At 37.3% G+C, this 24,850-nt stretch overlaps 1 protein-coding gene across 4 annotated transcripts in view; it reads right to left on the bottom strand.

The window, feature by feature from the left end:
- Nucleotides 1–8,987: 8,987 nt before the first annotated feature.
- The window catches only part of ARID4B (AT-rich interaction domain 4B), a 212,676-nt gene continuing 196,813 nt past the window's right edge, over nt 8,988–24,850 (bottom strand). For 2 of the 4 annotated variants that reach the window (XM_044671619.1, XM_044671620.1), the window contains exons 23-24: nt 22,385–22,531; nt 8,993–9,840 (exon numbers count right to left, since the gene is read on the bottom strand). In XM_044671619.1, the coding sequence (XP_044527554.1) occupies nt 9,710–9,840; nt 22,385–22,531 (278 nt within the window). In that variant the 3' untranslated portion in view covers nt 8,993–9,709. Of the gene's footprint in view, nt 9,841–22,384; nt 22,532–24,850 lie in introns of all 4 variants that reach the window. The other 2 variants (XM_044671621.1, XM_044671624.1) reach the window with 2 other exon arrangements.

The following is a 24,850-nucleotide window of genomic DNA, read 5'->3' as shown; positions in this document are numbered from 1 at the left end:
ACACCCTTATCTGCAATAACTCACACCTCTCAAACTTCCCCCTTATCTGCAGGAACTCCTACCTTGAAGATGCCTCCCCCTCTCCCTCATCATATCCTTTGCTGCCTACTACCCTTTAAAAACCCAGCTCAGCACAGCTTGGGGTCCCACATCAGCCTTATGATGTGAGACCCTTAGCTTAAGCTAAGATAATAAAGTCCCTTTGCATTTTGCATTGCTGCTCTCAAGACTCATTTTTTGGGATTGACTCTCCAGGCACTTCAATTCACTTATTACATTTCAGAAAGGGTGTAGTGTCTCTGCCACTCCCTTGATGGTTTTGAAAAAATGAGGAGGGTGTAGTCAGAGTCCAAGTCAGATAATACGGCTAGCCCAGAAATAGAGCTCTAAGGAGTGACTTTCAGGAGGACCTATGGGTCACTAACCCAGTGGTAGCTGAGATAAGGACTCATGAAGTAGAGATGCTGCCTTTGGACACGAAATTGATGGGAACACTGAAATAAGTTTTGAACCCAATTCCTCAGAGGCAAGTATGTTCCCCAAGGTATTGAGTAAAATGTATGTTTTTTGAGGCTATGTCTGAAGCAAACAGAAGCAACTGGTGGTACAATGGACAGATGTAAGGGCCTGAAGTCAGGAAGACTTGCGTTAAAACCCAGTTTCACACATTTACTAGCTCTGGGACCCTAGATGTCACTTAACTTATTTGTCTCAGTTTCCTTAATTGGAAAATGAGGTTCATCATAACACCAACTTTGCAGGGTTGTTGTGAGAATCAAGTTAAATTTCTAAAAAAGCACTTAAATAGTACTATATCTTAATCCACTGGAGAAAGAAATGGCAAACTACTATTTTTGCCAAAAAACAACATGGATAGTTATGGTTCATGAGGGCACAAAGAACTGGACATGATTGAACAACAAATACAGTAAACACTATTTAAACTTTATTCTTTTCCTCTTTCCCTTCCCTTTTGAACTAAATATCCTTTTGTAAAAGCAAATTGATATTAAGCATTTAAATGGAACTTGGGCACTAAACGCCTCTAACAATAGGTGGAGTTTGAGTAAATAGCATTAGGGGAGATATTCCAAAGCCTTGGGATATCCTGAATCCCTGAGGATCAGTGTTGCAAGTTTAGCTCTGGGAAAGGGGGCTTCAAGTCTACTCATAAATTAATTACTCCATGGAATCTCTGGAATCTTTTGCCAAGCTGTTTTCTGAAACCCACTGTATTAGGTGAGTTGGTACTTATTGTTGTGTGTATGTGTGTTTTTTTAAAGGCAGGCCCACGATTTCACTAGCACAGGGAAATTCCTAGTAAGCTTCCTTTATCAATGCAGATTTGAAATAGATCTTTAACATAAGGTTTAGAGTAGCCTATGGAACTGACAAGTTATGTGACTTGGTCAGAATCACTCATGTCAGAGGCAGGAACTTAACTTAGCACTTTCTGAATTTTAGATAATTAATCAACAAACATTTATTAAAGCCTTTTTATGTGCCAAGCACTGTGTTAGATGTTGCTGAGGCAAATATAAAGAATGGAACAATCCATACACACAAGAAGCATACATTCTAGTGGAGGAAATCTAACTGTAAAATTAGGAAGGGGGCAGCTAGGTGGCTCAGTGGATAGAGAGCCAGGCCTGGAGACAGTCGGTCCTGGGTTCAAATCTGACCTCAGACACTTTTTAGCTGCAATTCTGGGTGAGTCACTTGACCACAATTGTCTATCCCTTACAGCTCTTATGCCTTGGAATCAATATCAATTCTAGGAGCAATCACTTATTGTCTATTATGAGTCAGGCACTGTGTTATGTGCTTCACAAATATTGCCTCACCTGATCCTCACCAACAATCACAGAAGGTAAGTGCTACTATTAACTTCATTCTGGAAGTTGAGGAAACTGAGGCAAAGGTGACATGACCAGGGTCATACAGCTAGTACATGTCTGTGGCTAGATTCCAACTCGGCTCTTCCTGACCCTAGGCCTACCACTCTATACCACTTCACTGCTTCAATAATACAAATCAAGGCATATTAGTTATATATAAAGTAATTATCTGCATAGAGATGAGAGTTGTATCTATACAAGTAGATTGAGATAATCAAGAGAAAGTAAGAGAAAGAAGAAACCCCAGGCCAGAGGTATGGAGTACTATACTCACAAATGGGGGCTGGACTTTATGAACGAATGAATGAATGAATGAATGAATGAAGCAGCATTCTTTAAGCACTTATTGGTACAAATTGGGTGTTAGACATGAACAGAAAAGCAAGACAATCCCTGCTGTCATGCATATCATATCGCAATAGGGGAAGGCAACAACATAAGCATGGAGATTTCAGCTGCAAATTAGACAGAAAGGCCCAGTAGTCCTTACAATGCAGCAGCAAAGCGGATGACAATAATCTTCTTTCATGTCATTTCTATTGACAAAACCATATCCATTTCTGACAATGAACCATTTGAAAATCACCAGGCCTCTGGGGATGAGGAGCTTCCTTTCCAGGTCTTCAGGAGCTGTGATTGTGATGGAGGGGGTGGGGGCTGTAGCACCGGCAGAGGAAGTTGATGGGTCACCTCCACAAGCACTGTATCTCTGGGCACTGGCAATGGGGCTGGGCTCAGAGCAGAATTGGTGGTTTTGCTCCTGGGGCTCTGGCTTACCTGAATTATCAGCAGCATTTGGTGGGCCACATGGTGTTTCTTCTCTAGAGGTGCTCCCCTTGGTGATGGCTGTGGAGGCTGGGCAGGAAACAGGACTGCTCGTCCATAGGTGCTTCACTCATAGAGCTCCTGAGCTTTGGGCCTTAGGCGTCTCCACCTGGATCTGAGGGGAATGATGCTGATCCAGAATAGAAGACTGAGAAGAAACTAAATAGGGAGGGGCAAAACTGGGAGAAGGTCATGTTATGCAAACCTAGGTAGGTGAAATTAGAAAAAGTCACAATGTCAATTCATTAGTAACTCTGGATGGAACAATTTCATTCGAGTGATGAAATTAGATACCAGATAGTAAAATGTAGAGAAAAGAGTGAGAGGAGATGAAGTAGATTCAAGGAATTTAGCTTTTTCTAGAAATGTGCCTGTGAAAGAAAGGAGAAATATAGATCAAAAGTTTGAGGGAATGATAGGAGGAGGTGAAGCTTTTTGTTAAGGAGGGGGAAGACATGAATGTATTTGTAGTCAGCAGGGAAGGAGATAGAAGAAATAGAAAATTAGAAAAAGAATATGGAGTGGAAAGTAAGCTAACAGATACCTTTTCATGAGCCTGGAATAAAGGAGGAGAATGGGGGATTTTTTGAAATACAGAATTTTGAAATATAGAAGAGGGAGAGAAGAGAAAGCTCATGGTAAATGGCTATTTCCATGGAGCCAGATTAAAGGGACCTCAAAACCATCTAGTCCCATATAAATATATACCCAAAAGAAATCCCCACCATAACATATCTAATAAATGGTCAGCTGGGGCAAATTCTTTGTAATCACTTCTCTTTTGAGATGCTCATCAGCCATCTAATGTCTGTTCTAAAATTTTTCTAGTTTTCTTTTTTAAGTTAAGATTACTGGCCTATAGTTTGCAGTCCTTTTTGGAAAACCTGGATGCTGCCCTTTTCAAGTCTTGTAGTACTTTCTCTATTCCCAAGATCTTTCAGATACTACTGACATTGTACTGCTCACCAGTCATACATCAGGTCTTTCAGTATCCAAGGATGTAGTTCTTCTATACTAGGTAACTTCAATCCAAAGACAACTGGATTTTTTAAACTTTTTTTTATTAACTCTGTTTATCTTAGACGTCAACTCTGTAAGCCATCCCCCCCCCCTTCCACTTCCAGGACAGAAAAATAAGCAAAATAATAATTCAGCAGCCTCAAATTTTCTGTTATCAGTTATCATAGTCCCAACCACCTCAAACTCCGATTCAGCAGTGTGCTGGTAAATGTTTTAACAACTGTCTCACTGGAAAAAAATAATGCATATGTATAATACATTTTAAAATTCAATCTGCAATAATAATTCCCCTATTACTTTCTTAAGTTTAGAAAACAAAACAATAGATCAAACCCCAATTTGAAATTTGCTAGTTTCTGAAGTACAAATGGTTACCTGAAAATTTTAACAATTGGCATCAACAAGCAGAGCTGGCTCCAGCCTATCTTTCCCTTAGTGCTACAGTATCTTAAAAACCCAACCCATCCCACTTGATTACCTGTGGCTTTCTTTTGTCAACCTGAGTTAATTCTCATTTTAGCAGTTTTGATACAATTTTTATAAGACCATGACATACTCATATTAATTCTGTTACTGGTTTTGCTTCCATTTTGTATATTTCTTTCTAAAATTTAAATTTGGTAAGTTTTCTGTATATTAATATTGATCTCTTCAAACAAATTTCTTTTTTCTTCATTTTTTTTTCTATGGCTCTTGAGAATTTCATTCTTGGGCATCTCTCACCTCTTTTAGGTTGACTTCCCATTGTGGTAATTTAGTCTGTGGGACCAATTCTTCCTCTGAAACATCTGAAATCTGTTTTTCTAAAACCAAGGAAGAATGTCAAAATCACACTTGGATTTCTTCTACTTTCTCATGCCTTAGGATGGAGACTTTCCTTCAGAGTTCCCATCATTTATTTCCATCTCAGCAACCAGTGAGGAAGTGAGAATTAGATTAGAAGCAGATACAGAATAGAATTTCCTTGTTTGTTCTTCCGTCTTTTGAAGGATGAAATGCTCATTAGGACAAGCCAAGAAGACAGAAGCTGCTCTTTGCAGAGAGTGAGAAGAGATGTCTGATTACAGTTTTTTATATCAGGCCTCTATGCCATGCTTGTGACCCATTTCCCACTTTAGTGTCAGGTGGTCTGTAGTATACTTCAGTGACGATCACTATTTCTTCTATACTGACCTTCACCTAAATACTCTCCTCCATCATAATCCAGCCCCATTTCCTCTCATGGTCTTCTTAAATATACAAGGTACCTCTCCACTTCACAACTACCCTAAACGCTCCTCCCCCTCTACCTTTTTAATTTGCTTGTTTTTCTAAGTATGAGGTGAGGGTCTTTTCAGAGTAGAGTGTGAGGAAACTCCTCAAGTGCCCTCTCATTTTTTTTCCTTTACATTCTTCAAAGGCAGAACTCATACTGCTTTAGAATCTATAGCACAGAATGAATAATGAAGGACTTTCTCTTTAAAAAAAAAAAAGCAAAACCCTTACCTTCCATCTTAGAATTGATAACAAGTATTAGTTGCTAAGGCAAAAAGAATGGTATGGGCGAGTGAGGTTAAAGCAACTTGCCCAAGGGTCATACAAGTAGGAGTCTGAGGCCACATTTAAATCCAGAACCTCCTGTCTCCAGGTCTGGCTCTCTATCCACTTGAGCCACCTAGGTGCTCTGTGAAGGGCTTTCAATGTTATTTTTTGAACCTTGAAGCACTAGAGAGCTGCCAAAGATCCTTTAAGAGAATAATGACATGAGCAGATCTATGCTTTGGGAAGATTTGGATAGCTGGTTGGAAGATGGGTTGGAGAGCAGACTAACCGTAAACAGGAAGATTAAGGTTATTGCAATAATCCAGGTGAGAGGTCCTGAGGTCCTGAACTAGGTGGCAGCCATTCAAGTAGAAGAGGAAAAGGTGCAAGAGATGTGGAGGCAGAACAACAAAGAATGACAGACAACTATTTGGACATGCAGAGTAAGAGAGAGGAGATGAGAATGCAAGGTTTGCAGAGGTCACAAACCTGGGTGACTAGAAGAATGTTATTATCTTTAAAAATAAAGAAGTTCAGAAAAAGGGAAGGTTTTCTGTGATACTTGAGCTTTGTTTCAGATGTTGCAGGGAGAAGAGAAGTTCAAAGGAACTAGAATGAAAAAGCCCTAACCTGTAGCCCAATCTTATTATTTTCAAGATGAAGATAATGAAGCTCAGAGAGGTAAGGTGACTTGGCCATGGTTACACAGCTAGTAAGAAGCTGAGTCAGAACTTGAAACCAGGCATCCTCACTGAAAATTTAGTGTTCTTTCTACAATTCCACACTGCCTTTTGTAGGGCTGGAGATGATTTAAAACTGAATTGTGAGTTTGTAGGGAAGAGAAACTTTGATAAGATTTGTTTCCCCTTCTAAGTTTATTTCGGAAAAACAGTCTTAGAAACCACTTTGGAATAACATCATAGAGGCAGCTAGATAGCATAGTAGAAAGGATGCCAGGCCTGTAATTGGAAAGACCTGGGTTCAAATCTGCCCTCGTTTGACACTTCCTGGCTATGTGACCTTAAGGCAAGTTACATATACGTGATTGCCTAGCCCTTGCCATTCTTCTTAGTATTAATTCTACGACAGAAAATAAGGGCTTAAAAAAAACAAATATTATGTTAATCCTAAATGTTTGTGCTTTAGGCATTTGTTACATATTATAAACTCAACTGTTAAAAGCTAATTAGGGGGGCAGCTGGGTAGCTCAGTGGAGTGAGAGTCAGGCCTAGAGACAGGAGGTCCTAGGTTCAAACCCGGCCTCAGCCACTTCCCAGCTGTGTGACCCTGGGCAAGTCACTTGACCCCCATTGCCCACCCTTACCACTCTTCCACCTATGAGACAATACACCGAAGTACAAGGGTTTTAAAAAAAAAAAGGGGGGGGGGCAGCTGGGTAGCTCAGTGGATTGAGAGCCAGGCCTAGAGACAGGAGGTCCTGGGTTCAAATCCAGCCTCAGACACTTCCCAGCTGTGTGACCCTGGGCAGGTCACTTGACCCCCATTGCCTACCCTTACCAATCTTCCAGCTATAAGTCAATACACAGAAGTTAAGGGTTTAAAAAATTAAAAAAAAAAAAAAAGCTAATTAGGAAGACCAAGGAGTTTCATCTGTAGGTTACATAATCCTTAGGAAAAAAACCAACAACAACAACAAAAAAAACTTTACCTTCCTTCTTAGAATCACTACTGTATAATGGTTCTAACGCAGAAGAGTGGTAAGGGTGAGGCAATGGCGGTTAAGTGACTTATCACACAACAAGGAAGAGTCTGAGACCAAATCTGTACCCAGGACCTCTTCTTTCTAGGCCTGGCTGTCACTCCACTGAGCCACCTACCTGCTCACTATATAAGGTAATCCTTGAGAAGAACATGAGACCTGAAAGTTGAGCATGCAACTTTAAGGTGGGAGAGATGAGGCAGAACAACAAAGAATGACAGACAACTATTTGGTTGTCCATCTCAACTTGAAACAGGTTTGAACCCAATGCTTTAGAGAGCTAAAAACACACCAGAGAGAAATTATTTTAATTGTTTTCTAAGAAGAAAGTGTGAAATAAGGTACAGTCTTTGACCAAATGGCATGGATGCTTATAGAGCACAGCTTTGAAAAGGCTGTCCTCCTTAGGGACACATGGAGACAACTATACAACTAAAAATCCCTCAGGCATAATAACATCAGAAAATCTTAGGCATATATAAGAGACTAACAAGCTCAATTTAAAAAAGCAATTACAGAAAAATTGGAGGGGGGGAGATTTGTAAAAAATGAAACTCCTAATGATCTTTTTTGTTTGTTTGTTTGACAAATCACCTCTTGATAATATGAACCCTTTTACAAAAGAGTTAGGCAACTGAAGAAACACAGATATGAGAACACCCAAATACATTATTTTCCACTTATGATACAGTACTTGAGGTTCTTTACAAAGGCAGCATGGTATAGTGCATAGAGGGACAGCCTTGGAGCCAGGAAGCCTTTGGTTCATGTCTTGCCTCTGACACACACTAAGTGTGTGACTCAAGGCAAATCACATAACCCCTTAAAAGCCCTATGCAAAACTCTCTAGGACTAAAAGTTATAGGAAGCTGCTGTTGTACATCTATGGAGGAAGCTTCCACATATATTAGGAGTCCCCTACACTGATGAAATAACAACTTTGGACACACACACAAAATTTTGGAGGTAGGTTTTCTCCTGGCAATGTTTTCTGATTTTGAAAGAACAAATCAAAGATATATCCTATAGCTAGTTATCACTTATAGAAATGCATTAAAATTATTTAATTAAACTTTTAGAAACATAATCAGGGATTCACAAACTATGGCATTTTATTTCAGAGCCTTTGCTTACATTTGTACAATATATTACATAATTCTCCATTGTCTGCATAACCTAATATATGCTTTATAGCTTTTTTCTATAAGCTTATCCTTCAATGTTTGTCAACAAATTTTTACAGTCCTGTACAAATCTGAATATTTGGAAACCATTTTCAACAAAATCAGTTACTGTGAGCACACACTACAAAGACTGAAAATGCTTTTCTTAGAAAAGTTGAATGTAAAGGATTCTGACATGTTAGCATCTACAAACAAAACGTTTCAAAATTCCCACATGTTGTATTGCCAGAAGAAAAAAAAAACATGCCAGCCCCCATCCAAAAAAAGTACACAGAACTACAATTAAAACAGTAAAACAGTCTGTACAATAAAGTACTGTGTATTAACAGTGCTAGGTATTAAATAGCTTGAATGAACACTTTCGCAATATACAAATGTCTTACAAAGGTGTATAATTAAATATACAAGTGCCAAACAGAACAGATCTTGGGATCATACAACATAAAAGTCAATACAAGTGAAAACAGTTTGCGTTCATTTTTGATTCTGTACAAGGCTTTTTTTTTTTTAATCTTATTAGACCTACTACCACTCAGATAAGCTATATTTAAGACTATCCTTTTGTGGTAGTGTTCTTATCACTGACCATGAATTACACATGAACACAGCTTACTTGTTCCTGAAATCCTCTGTTGTAGCTCATAATAAAATAAGCATTACAAATGAAATATCTGTTTTAAAGGGAAAAGAAACATTTACAATAAAACACAAAAATATAACTGTTATAATCCATTATGAATAAATATACACTTTAAACTGGCTAAGTACAATTTTATACATTGTTTAAGATTTAATATAGTTTGTTAGCCATTTTCTTCCTTTTTCACACAATGTATTATATCAAAATTAAAAAAAAATACTGATTCATAGAAAAATGGCAAAGTACAGTAGTTCCATTCCAATTAATGGGTCACGAAAACCCATTGCAAAACCATTTAACCTAATTCGAACCTGTAAACATTGTCAGTCTTTTTAAAAAGAGAATCTTATTTGGTTACCAGGACTGATGTCTAACATCCTGTTACCTGCAGGTTTTGAATTTATTACATGTGCTTGACATACAATTTAAAGCCACTTTAAGGTGACTTGCATTTAAAAAACAATTAGCTTGTACAAATGAAAATAGGTTCATATTTTTCATAAATAAATGGAAAAATATCAAATGTTGCAGCTTTAACAAAATACCAGGGAATACATGTACAGTAAGTTGTTTAGACATGTTCTGCCCCCCCCCCCCATAACTATGCTTTCTGTATTGTCTCAGCAGGCAGTGAAAAGCCTCCATTTGCCACAGTGGAAGGCCTTCAGGTTACCAGACATACAATTCCCAGACAAGTTGGAAACAATTATTGCTTGAGGAAAAGCAGTTCATTGTACTTTTTCTTCATAAAAAGTGCACTTAAGTGCCAAGTCAGCTTGTCAAGAAACAATTTTTAAATATAAAATAGTGCTTGTCTGATTTTGTGTGCCACTGTGCAGTATATATAAAAAAGGGGCCCTCAACAGCCATTAAGTGCAAAGTGCTTTGGGAAGTCCTGCTGTCACCTGCACTCCACTGACATTCCGGGCTGTGATGCACTGGACATGGAGGGTTCTGCTAAAGTTAACATGACAGCAGCTGTTATAGAGCTGGATGAAGGAGAGGAAGAGGAAGATGAGGATGTAGCAGCACCTAAGGAAAGTAGAGGCAAAACAAAAGTAGGTTAATGAAAATAAGACCCCAAAAATGCTGACATTTATACAGCACTTTAATATTTTCTCAGTGTTTTATGTGCACTATCTTATTTGAGCATCCCGACAGCTTTATGAAGTAGATACTACAGCCATTAGCCCCATTTTATAGATGAAGAAGTTGAGGGGTTAAATAACTTGTTTATAAGTGACAAAGCTATTAAAGATCAGAGACGAGAGCTACCCTAGGTCTACTTATCCCAAGTACTATGTTTATTCACTCTCCACTATGTTGCTTGTCCTAATAAGAAAAGGAGGCAAATAACATTCCAGTGCTGTGAAACATAATTCCGTAGCACCAGTTACAAGCATTCGGTTTACAAAGGAGAAGTTAGGTTCCATGTTGGTATAATGTAAAGAAAGAAAAGCATCTTTCTATAAACTCTCCATTCCCAAAATAATCTTTATCAAATGCCACTTATGTGACGATACTGTAGGGCAGAGATATCTTTTGGGCATGGGGAAGAGAAGCAGTAGCTTGCTTTTAGCTTAATTTGATGCAATTCAATAAACATTTACTAAGTAATACCTGGTAATATAAAAATAAAAATAATTCTTGCCCTCAAAGAGTTTATATTCTATTGGGAGGATTCAACATTTCTACAGATAAATGCAAAGTAATTTCAAGCAGGAGAGAGAGCACTAATAAAAGCTCTATCATGCCCCATCCCCCTCCCTCCTTTTTCTATGAATATCTATTTGTCACTCTAGACTTGGACTCAGAAATACCAGAGTTTGAATCCTTGCCTTCAGCTGGCTATGCGACCTTAAGTAAGTCATTTAACCTCTCTGAGTCTCATTTACCTCATCTGGAAAATGGAGCTGCTAACAGATGCTATCTCCAATGGCTGTTGTCAGAATCAAATGAGATAATATATGAAAAATGCTTGCAAAACTTAAAAACTATAAAATGTTAACTCTAGTGTTGTTGTTGTTGATGACAATAACAATGATGGCATCTCTCCTGATGAGCTTAGCAGTTCCTCTGGGTTCAATTAGCATCTGTAGGTAGATGATTCTCAGATCTATACATCCAACTCTAATGTTTCTTCTGAGTTCCAGTCCTTTACAACCAATTTTCTATTAGACATTTCCAACTCGATATCTTCTAGCCATCCCAAACTCAATAAGCCCCAAACAGAACATTACTTTTCCTCCCAATTCTATGTCTGCCCAGGACCACTGAGGGCACCACATCCTTCCAGTCATCCAGACTTGCATCCTTGCTATCCTCCATTTCAATTTTTTTCTTTTCACTACTTTTTACACATAACTCCTGTCTTCTCTACCTTCATGGTCCCCAGTCTGGGTCAAGCCTTCCTCACCTCATTGGACTAAAACAGTCTCCTAACTGGTCTCCCTACCACGAGTCTCTTCTCATTAAATCCTCCACAGTGATGTTGAAGTGCTTTTTCTAAAGCACAGGTGAGACCATGTCACTTTCCAATTCAATATATTTTCAGTACCTCCTGGAACAAATATAAACTCCTAAGTCTGGCATTTAAAGCTCTTCACAACTTGGCCCTTTTAATTTTTTTTTAATCTTTTAATTTTCTTACACATCACTCCCTTCCACAAATAGTAACAGTCCAATTGCTTTGTCTTGCATCCAACAGTTGATCTTGGGTCTCCATACTTTTGCAGTGGCTGTGTCCCAGGCTTGGAATGCTTTTCCTCCATTCTCCACCTGCTGTCCCTGTGGACTCTCCCTCTGAATGGAGAGGGTGGATATGGATGGCTCTCCCCAAGTCAGCCATCTCTTCATATTCTACCCTGATGTACTCCTCCCAACCTCTCTATCATGCTCCTGAACCAGGAAACTTGTTGCATATTCACTGCACACACACACACACACACACACACACACACACACACACACACACACACACACACACACAGAGCAAGGTAATTTCCTAAGAGCTCCTTTGTATTTGCCTCCTCCTCATCTCACACCATCATCACCACCATGACAACTAATAATAACTAGCATTGATGTAGTACTTTAAGGTTTACAAAATGCTTTATATAAATCATCCCATTTGATCTTCACAACAATCCCATGAGATATTTTCCTCCTTTTTTTAATTCCTATTTTACAGATGAGGAACACTGACTTGCTCCATGTCACTCAGTCACAGCTAATAAGAGTCTACAATAGAATCTGAACTCAGGTTGTACCACCTAGCTTTCTCAGACACTACTCAGATTGCCTATTTCCTCCTTCACTGCTGCCTTGCATGAAGAGGAAGCCCTCCTGGTCAAGGCAATCCCTTCTACATGGATCCGTTATCACATCTACACTCTCTCAAGTCTTTTTCCCTAATGCCTATAAACCCAGCCTTAGGAAACTCTATTAAAAAAAAAAAAAAAAAAAAAAGAGGGGCAGCTGGGTAGCTCAGTGGATTGAGAGCCAGGCCTAGAGACGGGAGGTCCTAGGTTCAAATCCGGCCTCAGACACTTCCCAGCTGTGTGACCCTGGGCAAGTCACTTGACCCCCATTGCCTACCCTTACCACTCTTCCACCTATAAGTCAATACACAGAAGTTAAGGGCTCAAAAAAAATAAATAAATGAATAAAAGACTCATTTGATCTGATATTACCAATAGTTTTAGTCCTATACCTCTCTTTCCCTGCTAGGTTAAACTCCTTGAGAGTTTATGTTTACATATATATGTACACACACACACACACACACACTAAATTTCTCTACTTCCTGACCTCTCATTCTCCTTAAAGCTTTCTTTTTTTAAATCTAACTTCTAACTTTATAATTTAACTGAAAACTCTCTCCAAAGTTACCAATTGTCTCAAGGAAAGGGATCAGGAATTTTACTTTTTCTATTTCCCATAGTTCCATTCACATAATAGGTACCTAATATATCTTTCTGAATGAAGCTTTGATTTTAAAAATTATCTGAAAATAAGTGTCATGAGTAGTATATAAAACAAGGAGGCAAAATAGGGAAATGAAAGAAAGAAACACTGCTCCTTTACCATCTTGGATGGCTTCATGTATATTCTTTTTTGCTAAGACTGAGTCTCCTTATCTCACTCAGGATAGAAAGGGGATGGCCACTGATAGTCCAACCCCTACTGCTGATAAGCACAGAAGTTTTAACTGGTTTATTTTCCTATCTATGCTGGTTTATCCATATTTAGGCAGCCCAGTGGTTCATGAATTGGTGCCCAATTTAGTAGGATCACTACATAGGCTACAGCCCTCTTGAATCTTAGAACTCCCAAGCTCAAGCAATTCATCAATGTCAGCCTCCCTAGAAGAAAGGACTATAGGGAGTGTCATGACACTTCCCTAGCAGATTTAAAAAACATTTTTTAAGTCTATAAAAGATATGTTTCCTGGATCCCACTCTAATATTCAAACAACAAACTATATTTTAGTTATGTGAAGGAGATGAGAAAGTCAAGCAGCTAAGGGCTATTTAGGAGTATATAGAGATTTCTAGAGAACAGTGGCAAGGATATGCAAGGTTAAAAGAGCTAAGGTAATTGGATTCCCATTTAAAAGTTGGCTTCTATTCCTTCTATTTATCTTTGGGATGGCAGAAATTTTCTAATTACAAATTAAAAGTAGGTAAGAAGAGATAGCATTTCTGTAACAAACAAAAAGATAGGAAAAACTTCCACCTCTTCCTTCTCCAATTAATTATGCCTCTCTTAGAGGACACCAGTAGTGAATAAGCTTAGAAATCAGAAGTTCTGAACAAAGATTAGCTAAGAAAACTAATGCAAAGAAGGAGGATCTGGATTCAAATAAGTATGGAGTACAAGGAGAATTTTTCGATTTATCTGGAGAGTGAGTCTGAAAGTATTAAGTAATTCCTATGTATGCAAAAAATGCAAATTGTCCACTCTCCTAGAAGAGAAGATAAAAAGCATCCAAAGATCAAACATAAATCCTTCAGGTAAACAAGGACCTCTCTGAAGTCCTCTTGAAAGAATGGAAGAGTTCCTAGGAGGAAGGAAACAAGAGAAATGATGCAGTGGCGGGGGGGGGGGGGGGGGTGGATTTGTAGCTTATATCAAGAGGTAGGAATAATGTAACAGAAAGAATGAAGGAAAGAAAAAAGACCAATAAGCGGTCATCCAGTGATGAACAGAGAAAGAAAAAGGACAGGTTGGGTTGACTAATGATTCCTGGCTGAAGGGTATAAAAATTGCTCTTCAGAAGCAGCTTCAACTTGTATATTCCTTTTCCGGTCCATTGCTAGGTGACTTCTCATCAACTGACACCTATCGGTCATTATAATACAAAAAGCTTCCTTCTGAGAGAGTCCTACCCTCTCCTTTCATGAAGACTTCAAATCTATTACTCAGCTGCAAATGTTCACTGGCCAAAAGAGGGAGGAGGATTTGGGAAGTGAATAGCTGGCATAGAAGGTAGTATAAGAAAATTTTAAACCACAGCTTAGTAAAGAAGAGTTATGGGCTTTTGGAGTTTTAGGAATCTGAGGGGAAGGGACAGAGAAAAAAACTGCCTATATAGAATAGAAAAACATATTACAGAAAAAACAGCAGAATCAGTTCCAGAAAAAGGATAGGAGAGAGCTGGTCATTCATGGGAAACAACATTTAAGTTGAAAGCCAGAGATAAACCTCATGACCTCAGAGGTCAAGAGTACATAAAAATGTACAAAATATGGGTAAATAGTGTCAAATAGAAATTCTAACATCAAATACAACAGGTACCACTGAAACGTGATGCCTTGAATTCATGGCTGGAATATAATTCTATATAAGAATACCTTATAACTAATAGAAAGAGGTGCATTATAGATTGAGAAGATTATTCATTTAAGGAATTCAGGAACCATACATAGAAGGAAATCTGGAGAGTACCTGAGTGAAGTTTAAAGGAGAAAAAAACAGAAGCAATTGCTGTCACAGTCTGCTATAGAGCAAGAAGAATAAAACAAAGAATTAAAGAAGTAGATCACAAATCTAGTATGGGAGCACAATATTATTGTGGTTTTTCTCTTTTAACCATTGCTTTGTGTCTTAGAATCAATATCAAGAAGAGTGGAAAGGGCTAGGCAGAGTTGTGTGACTTACCCAGGGTCACACAGTTAGGAAGTGTCTAAGGCCAGATTCAAACCCAGGTCCTCTTGACTCCAGGTCTGCCATTTTATTTACTGTATTACCAAGCTGCTCCCAAGGGTATAATGTTGTAATGTTGATGAGGAAGGAAAACTATCTATATTCTCCTGTTATGTTCTCTACATCAAATGTATAACAGAGCAATTTCATCTTTCAAAAGGTGAAGGAAACAGTAAGGCAAACTAGAAAAGATCTCATTCTGATTAACAAGGAAGAACCAGCTATTAAAGAAGAAATGAAAGAAAGAGAACTCAAAGAAGGAGGAAGAAGAAGAAAACTGGACATAATACAATAGGAATCCTAGATTTGGGGGGAGAACAGATTTCAAAGGGTTCAGAGATGTTTAGTAAGATCCAATGGCCTAATATTTTAAAGTAGTATTAATAAGAAGGATTGAAAACTTTTGAAAAAATCCTGAAGATACAGGCAGAAAAATCCCTTCAGTTAAGAAGAAGGGGAGCTGCTCAAAAAGATCAAAGTGACTACACAAGGTTAATTTAGCATGGACTAATTTAGGATTTAAAAATAGCTAATATTCATAGAGTACCTACTCTGTGCCAGGCACTGTGCTCAGGAAGTGCTTTACAAATATTATCTCATATTGAAAATTGTTTGCTTTTCTCCAGGAGAGGATAGAGATATGAGGGAGGGAATTTAATTATTTTATATAATTATATAATATGAGGGAGGTATATTATTGGGAAACATTTAACAAAATAAAATATATTAAAAACACTTTAAAAATCTCATTTGGTGATCAATTGTGATAAGACTTAGCTATTATTGCCAATACAATGATCCAGGACAATTCTGAAGGATTTATGACAAAGAATGCTCTCTATCTCTAGAAGAACTGTTATTCAGATGCAGATGAAAGCATATGGTTTTTCGATTGTTTATTTGGGTTTATGTTTGGGGGTTTTGGTTTTATAAGATCATTCACTTACAAAAGTGAACAATATGGAAACATATTTTGCATGAAAATACATGTATAACCCAGATCCAATCGCGTGCCAGCACTGGGAGGGGGAAGGGAAGGGAGAGAGGAAGATAAGTTCAATCATAAAACTTAGGAAAATTTGTGTGGAAATTTGTTGTTTTCCTTGCAATTGGCAATAAATAAATAAATAAATGGATAGATAAATAAATAAAATCTCATTTGTCTTCATAAGAAACCTGGGAGGTAAGTGATATTATTATCCCCATTTTATAGATGAGAAAAACTTAGGGCAAGACTTATGCAGGCTCACACAGTAAAATGTTTGGGGATGGATTGGTACTCAAGATTTCCTGACTTCATGATTAGCGCTTCTTCTACTGTGCCACCTAGCTGCTCCATAAAAAAAAGCTCAAATGAAAGAAATAGGTAAGGATAAATGCAGAAGAGATGCATGGCCCTCTAAGAAAGTCAGGAGCACTAAAATTCCCACGTGTGATGAGGCTGGTATGAATATTAACAACAATGAAAAAAAAAACACGTTTTAACTTTGTTGAGCACAAGACAAGAACAAAAGAAAGGACAGGAATTCTGCTTAGTTGAGGTGAAAGTGCTGATGATAATAATGACAGTGAGAAGGCTGAAATGCTTACTCATCTCTAATTTTGCTTCTGTTTTCTTTGACAAGAACAATGATATTCAGACTGGGAAGGATAGAACAAAAACAGTTATAGAGTGCTAGAATATAATATAAGTAAGGAGATGAAAACAGAAGCCTAGGCAATCTCAATGAGTTTAAGTCACCATGTCCACACACACCAATTACCAACATACTCTATTTCTAAGGCATATAAAAGACTGGCACATGTGATTGCTGTTACCGACTATTTTTGAAAGGTCTTGGAAATAGTGAGAAGTGCAATCTAAAGACAGACAAATATTGTCCTAATTTTCAAAAACAAGGAAGAAAGTGAAGTCTGCAAATTCTAAGAGACCAGAATTCTAGAATACATTACTGAAATGATGGTTTCTGTGCATTTGGAAAGGGAAGCAGTGATTATTAAAAGCCAGCAACATGCAGGGGGCAGCTGGGTAGCTCAGTGGATTGAGAGCCAGGCCTAGAGACGGGAGGTCCTAGGTTCGAATCTGGCCTCAGACACTTCCCAGCTGTGTGACCCTGGGCAAGTCACTTGAACCCCATTACCTTACCACTCTTCCACCAAGAAACTAATACACAGAAGTTAAGGGTTTAAAAATATAAAAACAAAACAAACAAACAAAAAAAAGCCAGCAACATGAAGTGTAAGACTTAATTTTACCTTATTTACTATTTTAACAAAAGGATAACTGGGCTAGCAGGAATAAAGGAATACTGTAGATATATATAATATTTAAATCTCAGCAAGGCAGTCAAGTTAGTCTCTTAGATTAGTCATGTAGATGAGGTGGGTTATATTAAAGTGATGTTGGGCCTGCTTGAATAATGAGACTCAAAGAAGTAACTCTAAATGGGCAATATCAATTTGGAGGAGGCCTTTAGCTGCATTCCAAGTTTCCAACACTGTCCCTGTAGTGCTCAACACTTTTATCACTGATTTGGATAAAACTATAAAAGGAATGTTTATTAAACTACAGATTACAATGGATGAGTAAGGATCCAAAAATGATCCTGGCAGCCTAGGAGGATATTCAATGTACATCCAATTCATATTTATAAAACGCTTAAAATATGGAAGGCACTGTGCTATATGCTAAGAAATAATGACAAAAGAGTTCCTTTTCTCATGGACCTTACATTATGCTGGGGGGATATGACATAAAAAACAGGTAATTATAATTTGAGGCAAGAGAGAGCCTAACAACTAAGAGAAAGAAAAAAAGATTTCTGTAGAACTCGAACTTTGATGGAGATTCTGGAATTCGTTTTAGATACAGAAGTTAGCCTATGCAAAGGCCCAAAGATAGAAAATGGAAATTATAGGAAACAGGAAACAAGGCAGTCTAGTTGGAACAGCGTACAAAGAGAAACAACGTGAAATAAGTTTGGCAAAATGGCTGGAGCCAGACTATAAAGTGAAAAACATTCTAAAGTGAAGTTTGTATTTTATCTTAGAAATGTAAGTTGAAGAAGCTCTTAAACCAGTGATTCCCAAAGTGGGTGCCACCACCCCCTGGTGGGTTCTGCAGCGATCCAGGGGGGCAGTGATGGTCACAGGTGCATTTGGGGGCAGTGAATAACTGTAAGGGGGTGGTGATAGTATGTGACAGGGGGCGCTAAGTAATATTTTTTCTGGAAAGGGCTGAAAAAAGTTTGGGAAACACTGTCTTAAACAAAAAAGTGAATGATACTAGGCCTCTTGTGCATCCACAGATAGCATTAGTTTTGTTAGCTGCCATTATCACAATTTTAACTTTCAAATTCTCTTAATTCTTTTTTTTTTTTTAAAACCCTTACCTTCTGTCTTAGAATCCATACTGTGTATTGGTTCTAAGGCTGAAAAGTGGTAAAGGCTAGGCAACAGGGATTAAGGGATTTCTCCAGGGTCACATAGCTAGAAAGTATCTGAGGCCAGATTTGAATGCCTTTCTACTTCGGAGTTTCATTGGATCTATGACGTTCTTAATGGGGATGTTTTATATCTTATGGGATTGTTTCTTAAAATTCACTAAAAATATCCTTGCCTCTCTCATAGGATCTCTAGCCCAGAGAAGCCTTTCTCCTGTTCTGCACTTAGGTTAAAAAAACAGTTCTCATTAGCTTCTTTTCCCCCCTAAATCCTTACTTTCTGTCTTAGTATCAGTTCTAAAACAGAAGAGTGAGCAAGTGGCAAGGGCTAGGCAACTGGGGTTAAGTATATTGCCCAGAATCACATGCGTAGAAAGTTTCTAAAGCCAGATTTGAACCTACATCCTCCCAACTCCAGGCCTAGAACTCTATTCACTGTGCTACCTAGCTGCCCTATTTACTTCTTCATTGAATTATTAGGTATGACAGCTTCCCTGCTAGATTGAACTTCCTTTTTATTGTTTGTTTCTTTACCTTTTGCCAAATGTTCTTATTTTATATGTTAATTAGATTAAGCATTTCTTTCCAGGTTATGATAATCTCATGATGCATGGTATTAAGATTTAGTGATCCATTCCTTGGACTGCCACCTTCATCTCTCAATAGCTGATGAAGCTTTAACAGTATGCATTTGGAGATTCCAGTAAAAGTAATTTTATTCCACAGTTGAAATGGAAATAGGTTCAAATCTGTCCTCAGACACTTCCCAGCTGTGTGACCCTACGCAAGTTACTTAACCCCCATTGCCTAGCCCTTACCACTCTTCTGCCTTGGAACCAATACACAGAAGGTAAGGGTTTTAAAAAATAAAATAAAATAGCTGTTCCTGAATATAGGAGCTAAACAAGACAAAAAACTGCTCACATGACACTCAGGCCAGGCCTCTTACTATTCTATCAATATTAAGATCTCATATCTGCAAAAAGGATAAAACTTGTTAAAGATTTATGGATCTGAATATGATTGAAGAAATATGGCCATTCACTGAATGAGATCTGTTAATAATAATGAAGATTAAAAAATGATGATGATGATAACAGTTTAGCTATAAAATTTAAGAATCTGTGATTACATTGTGGGTCTTCCTCCTTCAATGAATCCAGATCATAATCCTCCAGCACCTGGGGAAAACTTGTTCAGGGGATGTCTCTCAAAACTTCAGCTAGCATGAACTCAATTTCAAGTTTGTCAACTCTCCAATTTATCTTCTATACAACTTCCAGAATAACCTTCCTTCCTAAAGCATAAATCCAACCTTTTTATTTCCTTCCTTCAAAACTTTCATTAGCTTCTATGGCATCCAGGATGAAAAACAAGTTTCTCAGATGAGCATTTAAAGTACTTCTCAATCTGGATCCAGCTTATTTTATAAAGTTTATTTCATATTATCACCCTTCATTAAGTGCAGAGGATCATGCTAGTCATAAACTGACAAAAAAAAAAAAGAAAAAAGAAAAAAGAAACTGGACTCTCCCCTGAGGAGCACAGGAAAAAGGAGGTTGGAAGACAGAACCAAAAGATCACAATCTTTGATCTGGAAGAGTGCTTAACAGTTATCTGGTTCAGCATTTTATATTACAGATAAGAAATCTCCAGCCTGAGAGATTGAGTAACTTGAATAAGGCCATCAGGGTTGCTAAATGGTAGTGCCTGAACTGAAACTCAGCTCTTTTGACTCCAATCCCATTCCCACTGAACTGCACTATCTTCAAGACTGACTCCCCATTGCCCACTATCACATTTTAGGAAAGAAAAAGACGGAGTAGAGTTGTCTAGAAGAAAATAAAAGTATTTGGGATCATGAGAAGCTTGAAGAGTATGCCATAAAAGGACCAGATGATGGAACTGGAGAAGAGAAGCCTCAGTAGGGGAAAAGTAAAGTAACCTTCAAATACTTGAAGACTGTCATGTGGAAGAGGATTTGCATTCTGCTTGGTCACAAAGAGCAGAAATGGGAGCTACAAATAAAAGTTGTGTAGGGGAAATCTTAGTAAGAAAGGATCTCAAAGATTATCTTTGGTTCCACAAAAAAGACACTTCATACTTCCAGGTTCCTGCCATCTCCTCAGGCCATTCCCCATGCCAGGAATACCCTCCTTCATCTTTCACCTTCACCTCCAGGATTTCTTAGCTTTATTCAAGTCCACCTAAAATCCCACCTTCTACAGGAAACTTATTCCAACCCCTCTTAATTCTAGTATTTTCTCTCAGTTAATTTCTTTCTATTTAACTATCATAAAGCTGGTTTGTATATAACTATTGGCATATTGTTTCCTCTATTAGGTTGTAAGCTCTCCGAGGGGACTGTTTTTGCCTTTTCTAGCACTTAGCACATAGTAGAAGCTTCATGTTAATTGAACAACTGACTGACCACCCAGTCCTACTCATATCTGAAGTGGTCATCTGTTTTTTGCTTCAATAAGGAAAATGTTACAATCTAAGGAAGTCTGTTCCATTTTTGGACAGCTCCATTAAGAAGATTTTTATTGTATGAAGTTTAAATCTGCTTTTCTGTAACTACAACTCATTATTTTTGGTGATATGTTCAAGGCCCAATCAGAAAAGGACTCTTTAAGACTCCTTTAAATAATAGTATATCATATACTTGACATAATGGAAAATTTCCTAACTACTAAAGCTATCCATATCTGAAATGAATTACCTTAAATTATAGTAAATTCTCCCTTTCTAAAGATAATCAGGCAAAGGTTGTGAGCAACGTATCAGGGAGGTTTTTTGGGGTATGAGTTGGAGACAATAGCAGCTTCAGAGGTTCTTTCTAATTCTAAGATTCTGTGAATATTTTAGTAAGATAATTGGGAATCCTATAAGATTTTGTGGCCAGCTATTTAGTTCATTTCTTGAACTGTAGAACATGATAATATACAATTTGTCAAATGTCTTAAATGACCTGAAAAAATACTAAGCATATACATAATTTTAAAAGCTCAGTAGCTCATTCTATAGAGATTTAAGAAACTTAGATTATTCTAGAATGGGATACATTATCAGAAATCTTAAAAATGCTCAAATTCACACATCAAAAGGAAGTATCATGTTGTAGAAAGCATTCTGCTATTGGTTCTGCCTTTAATTAGTTGTATGAGCTTAGAGAAGTTATTTAATTTTTCTATGTCTGATTTCTTTCATCTGCAAAATTGACATGGAGTGGTGCTGGGAGCAGAATTAGACTAAATGTCCTGTGAAACAATAAAATTCTATAATTCAATGATTTTAAAAGGGAGACCTCATTTTTAAAGATAATACTATTTGAATAAATGAAATATCAGTTAAAACAGAGTGGTGTGGTGGATATGGAACCACATTCCCAGGGAGGAAGACCTAATTTAGATTCTCCTTTGGCACTGAGAAAAACTACTTAACCTCTTAGTGCTTCAGGCTACTCCTTAATGCTGTAAAATGCAGAACAGAAGACAATCTACAACATTACAGAAAGTTTCCTCATTCTAGAACTCTATACACTAATGAAAGCACTGGCATGAGCAAACAAGAATAATTAAAGTAGAAAATTTTACTATTATTTTATGGAATAACAAAATTTTAGAAAATTCATAAATTCTTTTTGTCTTTACATTTCTTTCATTTTCAAATATGAACTCCACACCCCCAATTCAACCTGTCCCTTGTCAAAAAAGGAGGTAGGGAATGAGCATCTCAGTAAAATTAGCCAATACATAAACCAACACAGGAAATATTCTTCACTGATGGTTTTCAACCTCAGAAAAGATGGGAGCAACAGGTATTTTTCTCTTCATTTCTTCAGGATCAAATGTGGTTCATTATAATTATATTAAAATTATATGTCAGCATAAGACCAAATTTATTGAATAGATAAAAACACTCACTTTCTCTTTCCTTCTTCTTTAAACGTTTTCTTCTCCGATCAATGGAAGCCACTTCAGATTTCAAAGACAGATAATGTTTCCTGATTTCCTGCAGCTTTTCTTGAAGGATTGCAATACGTTCTGCACTTGTCATATTTTCCAGGTCAGCTAATGGTTTAAAAAACTTTAGTGAATATGTGCTTTTGAAAAAATAATTCTATATATTGAAGGATCTAAAACTGAAAACTGTAATCAGTTTTTTTTAACAGTTCTCTTATAATTCTGATTAGAGAAAAATGAAATTGGAAAATAAACAAAGATATATTATAACATGGGGAAAAATGAAAATTTCAAACAATTATTTTTTTCTGCTTCATCAAAATCTATAAATAATTAGTTCATTATTTTAAGAGTCTCAGGCTTTAGACCTTTCAATGATATGATTTTACGTTTTTCTAGAGCTTTGGACAACCTTTGGATTTCAGGATCCCAGTAATAGGATTCAGGAATAGTGTCTCAGATACTAGACCCAATTTTTTTATCAGTGTGCACAGAATTTTCTTACTGTACAACATCCTCCACTAATTTTGGATGATTCAAAGGAACTTGTATTAGACATGACTTCACTGATCTAGAATACTAGAATTCTTATCTTGAACTACATCTTCAACCTTTCTAACTCTCCTAATGCCTAATTTGTGTCTAGACACTCTTCTTCTTTCTGCTTTCCTAATCTATTAACTTGGTTCTGGCTTTCCTGTCCTCCCCTCACAGCCTGAACTCTGTATGTAACCAGCAAAACTCTACTGAACTCTGTGTATGAATCCCTTGCCCTGCTGTCATGTCATATCACTCAAATCTTACCAAATCCCAACCCTGGGTTACTCTTATCAGCTGCCTTCTCTACATCTACTCATGAAATGCTGAGGGAATCAACCAATAAACAAATCATGAAGCATTTATTAAGTGGAGGAAAAGTAGATAGCTCAGAGGATAAAAAGTCAAGCCTGGAGATGGGAGGTCCTGGGTTCAAATCTGGCCTCAGAAATTCCTTGTCTGTGTAATCCTGGGCAAGTCAATTAACCCCCAATGTCTAGCCCTTACCCCTCTTCTGCCTTGGAACCAATATGCAGAATTGATTCTAAGATGGAATATAAGGGTTTATTTAAAAAAAAAAAAAAAAAAAAAAGAAGTATCCATGAAGTGCTTACTGTGTTCTAGGCACAGAATAAGAAAAGAAGTATAAAGCATAAAATCATACCTAACTCACAAGAAAGCTTACATTCTAATAGGTGAAGACAAGTACATAAATAAGTATATATAAGAAAATTATATAATATTAATAATAACACTAGATGCCATTTATATAGCACCTTAAGTACAAAGCTATCTTATTTGATCTTCTAACAACCTTAAGAATAAGTGCTATTATTATTATTCTCATTTCTACAGATGAGGATACTGAGGCAAAAAAAGTTAAGGGATTTGCCCAGCGTCATCCAGCCAGTAAATGGCTGAAGCAGCACTTAGCTCAAGTTGTCCTAATTCAGGTCCAGGTTCTACATACTATGCTACCTGACTCAAAATAAATATATACAAGTTAAATACAAAATAGTTTTGGAGGGAGAGCACTAGTAGTTTAGGGATGTGGAAAAATGGTAGAACATAGTTTTTGAGCTGGGTTGTAAAAAAAGAGAAAGATTCTATGAAATAGGGGTAAGGAAGGAATCCATTCTAGGCATATGGAATGTTTAGGGCAAAGGCATGGAGTTGAAAAATAGATTGTCATTTGTGATGAAGACAGAAAATGTTATTTTGGCTGGACTGTAGAATAGGGAAGAGTAAGGTCCAATAAGTATATGCACAGAGAATTGATTATGTAAGGCTTACAAAACAAAATAGTAGCTTGTATTTTATTCCAGTTGCAACTGAAAGTTACTAGAGTTGATGGAGTACAAGAGTCACATGGTCGGTCAGATCTACCCTTAACGAAAAGTATCCTGGTAGGAGTATGGAGGGAGGAATTAAGTAACAAAATCAACTAAGAGGCCATTTTAATAATCTAGATAACAGGTAATAAGGACTTGAACTAAGTTGGTAGCTCTGTGTGAGTAAAGGCACACTGAAGAATTTTTTGAAGATAGAAGTGGCAAGATGTGACAACTGAATGGATGCATTGCATATGGGAGTATAATGAGTTAAGAATACAAGGTTATAAACTTGGAAGATTGGAACGATGATGATGCCTTCCATGGAAATAGGGAACGTTTTCAGTTTGAGCTGATTTCAGTCCATAAAAAATATACAATAGGTAATTGGTGATGTAAGATTAAAATTTGGGGGAAGTGTGTGTGTGAGAGAGAATACACACACGCACATGCATGTACATGCACATATGCATTTCTCTGAGTCAGTTGATCAGGAATGAGGGTTAATCCTATGGGAGCTGATGAGGTTATCAACAGAGAGAATACAGTAAGAATGAAA

Source organism: Gracilinanus agilis, chromosome 4 (assembly GCF_016433145.1).
Source record: "Gracilinanus agilis isolate LMUSP501 chromosome 4, AgileGrace, whole genome shotgun sequence".
In the NCBI taxonomy this organism is placed as follows: Eukaryota; Metazoa; Chordata; class Mammalia; order Didelphimorphia; family Didelphidae; genus Gracilinanus; species Gracilinanus agilis.
This window is presented reverse-complemented; position numbering and strand designations above follow the sequence as displayed.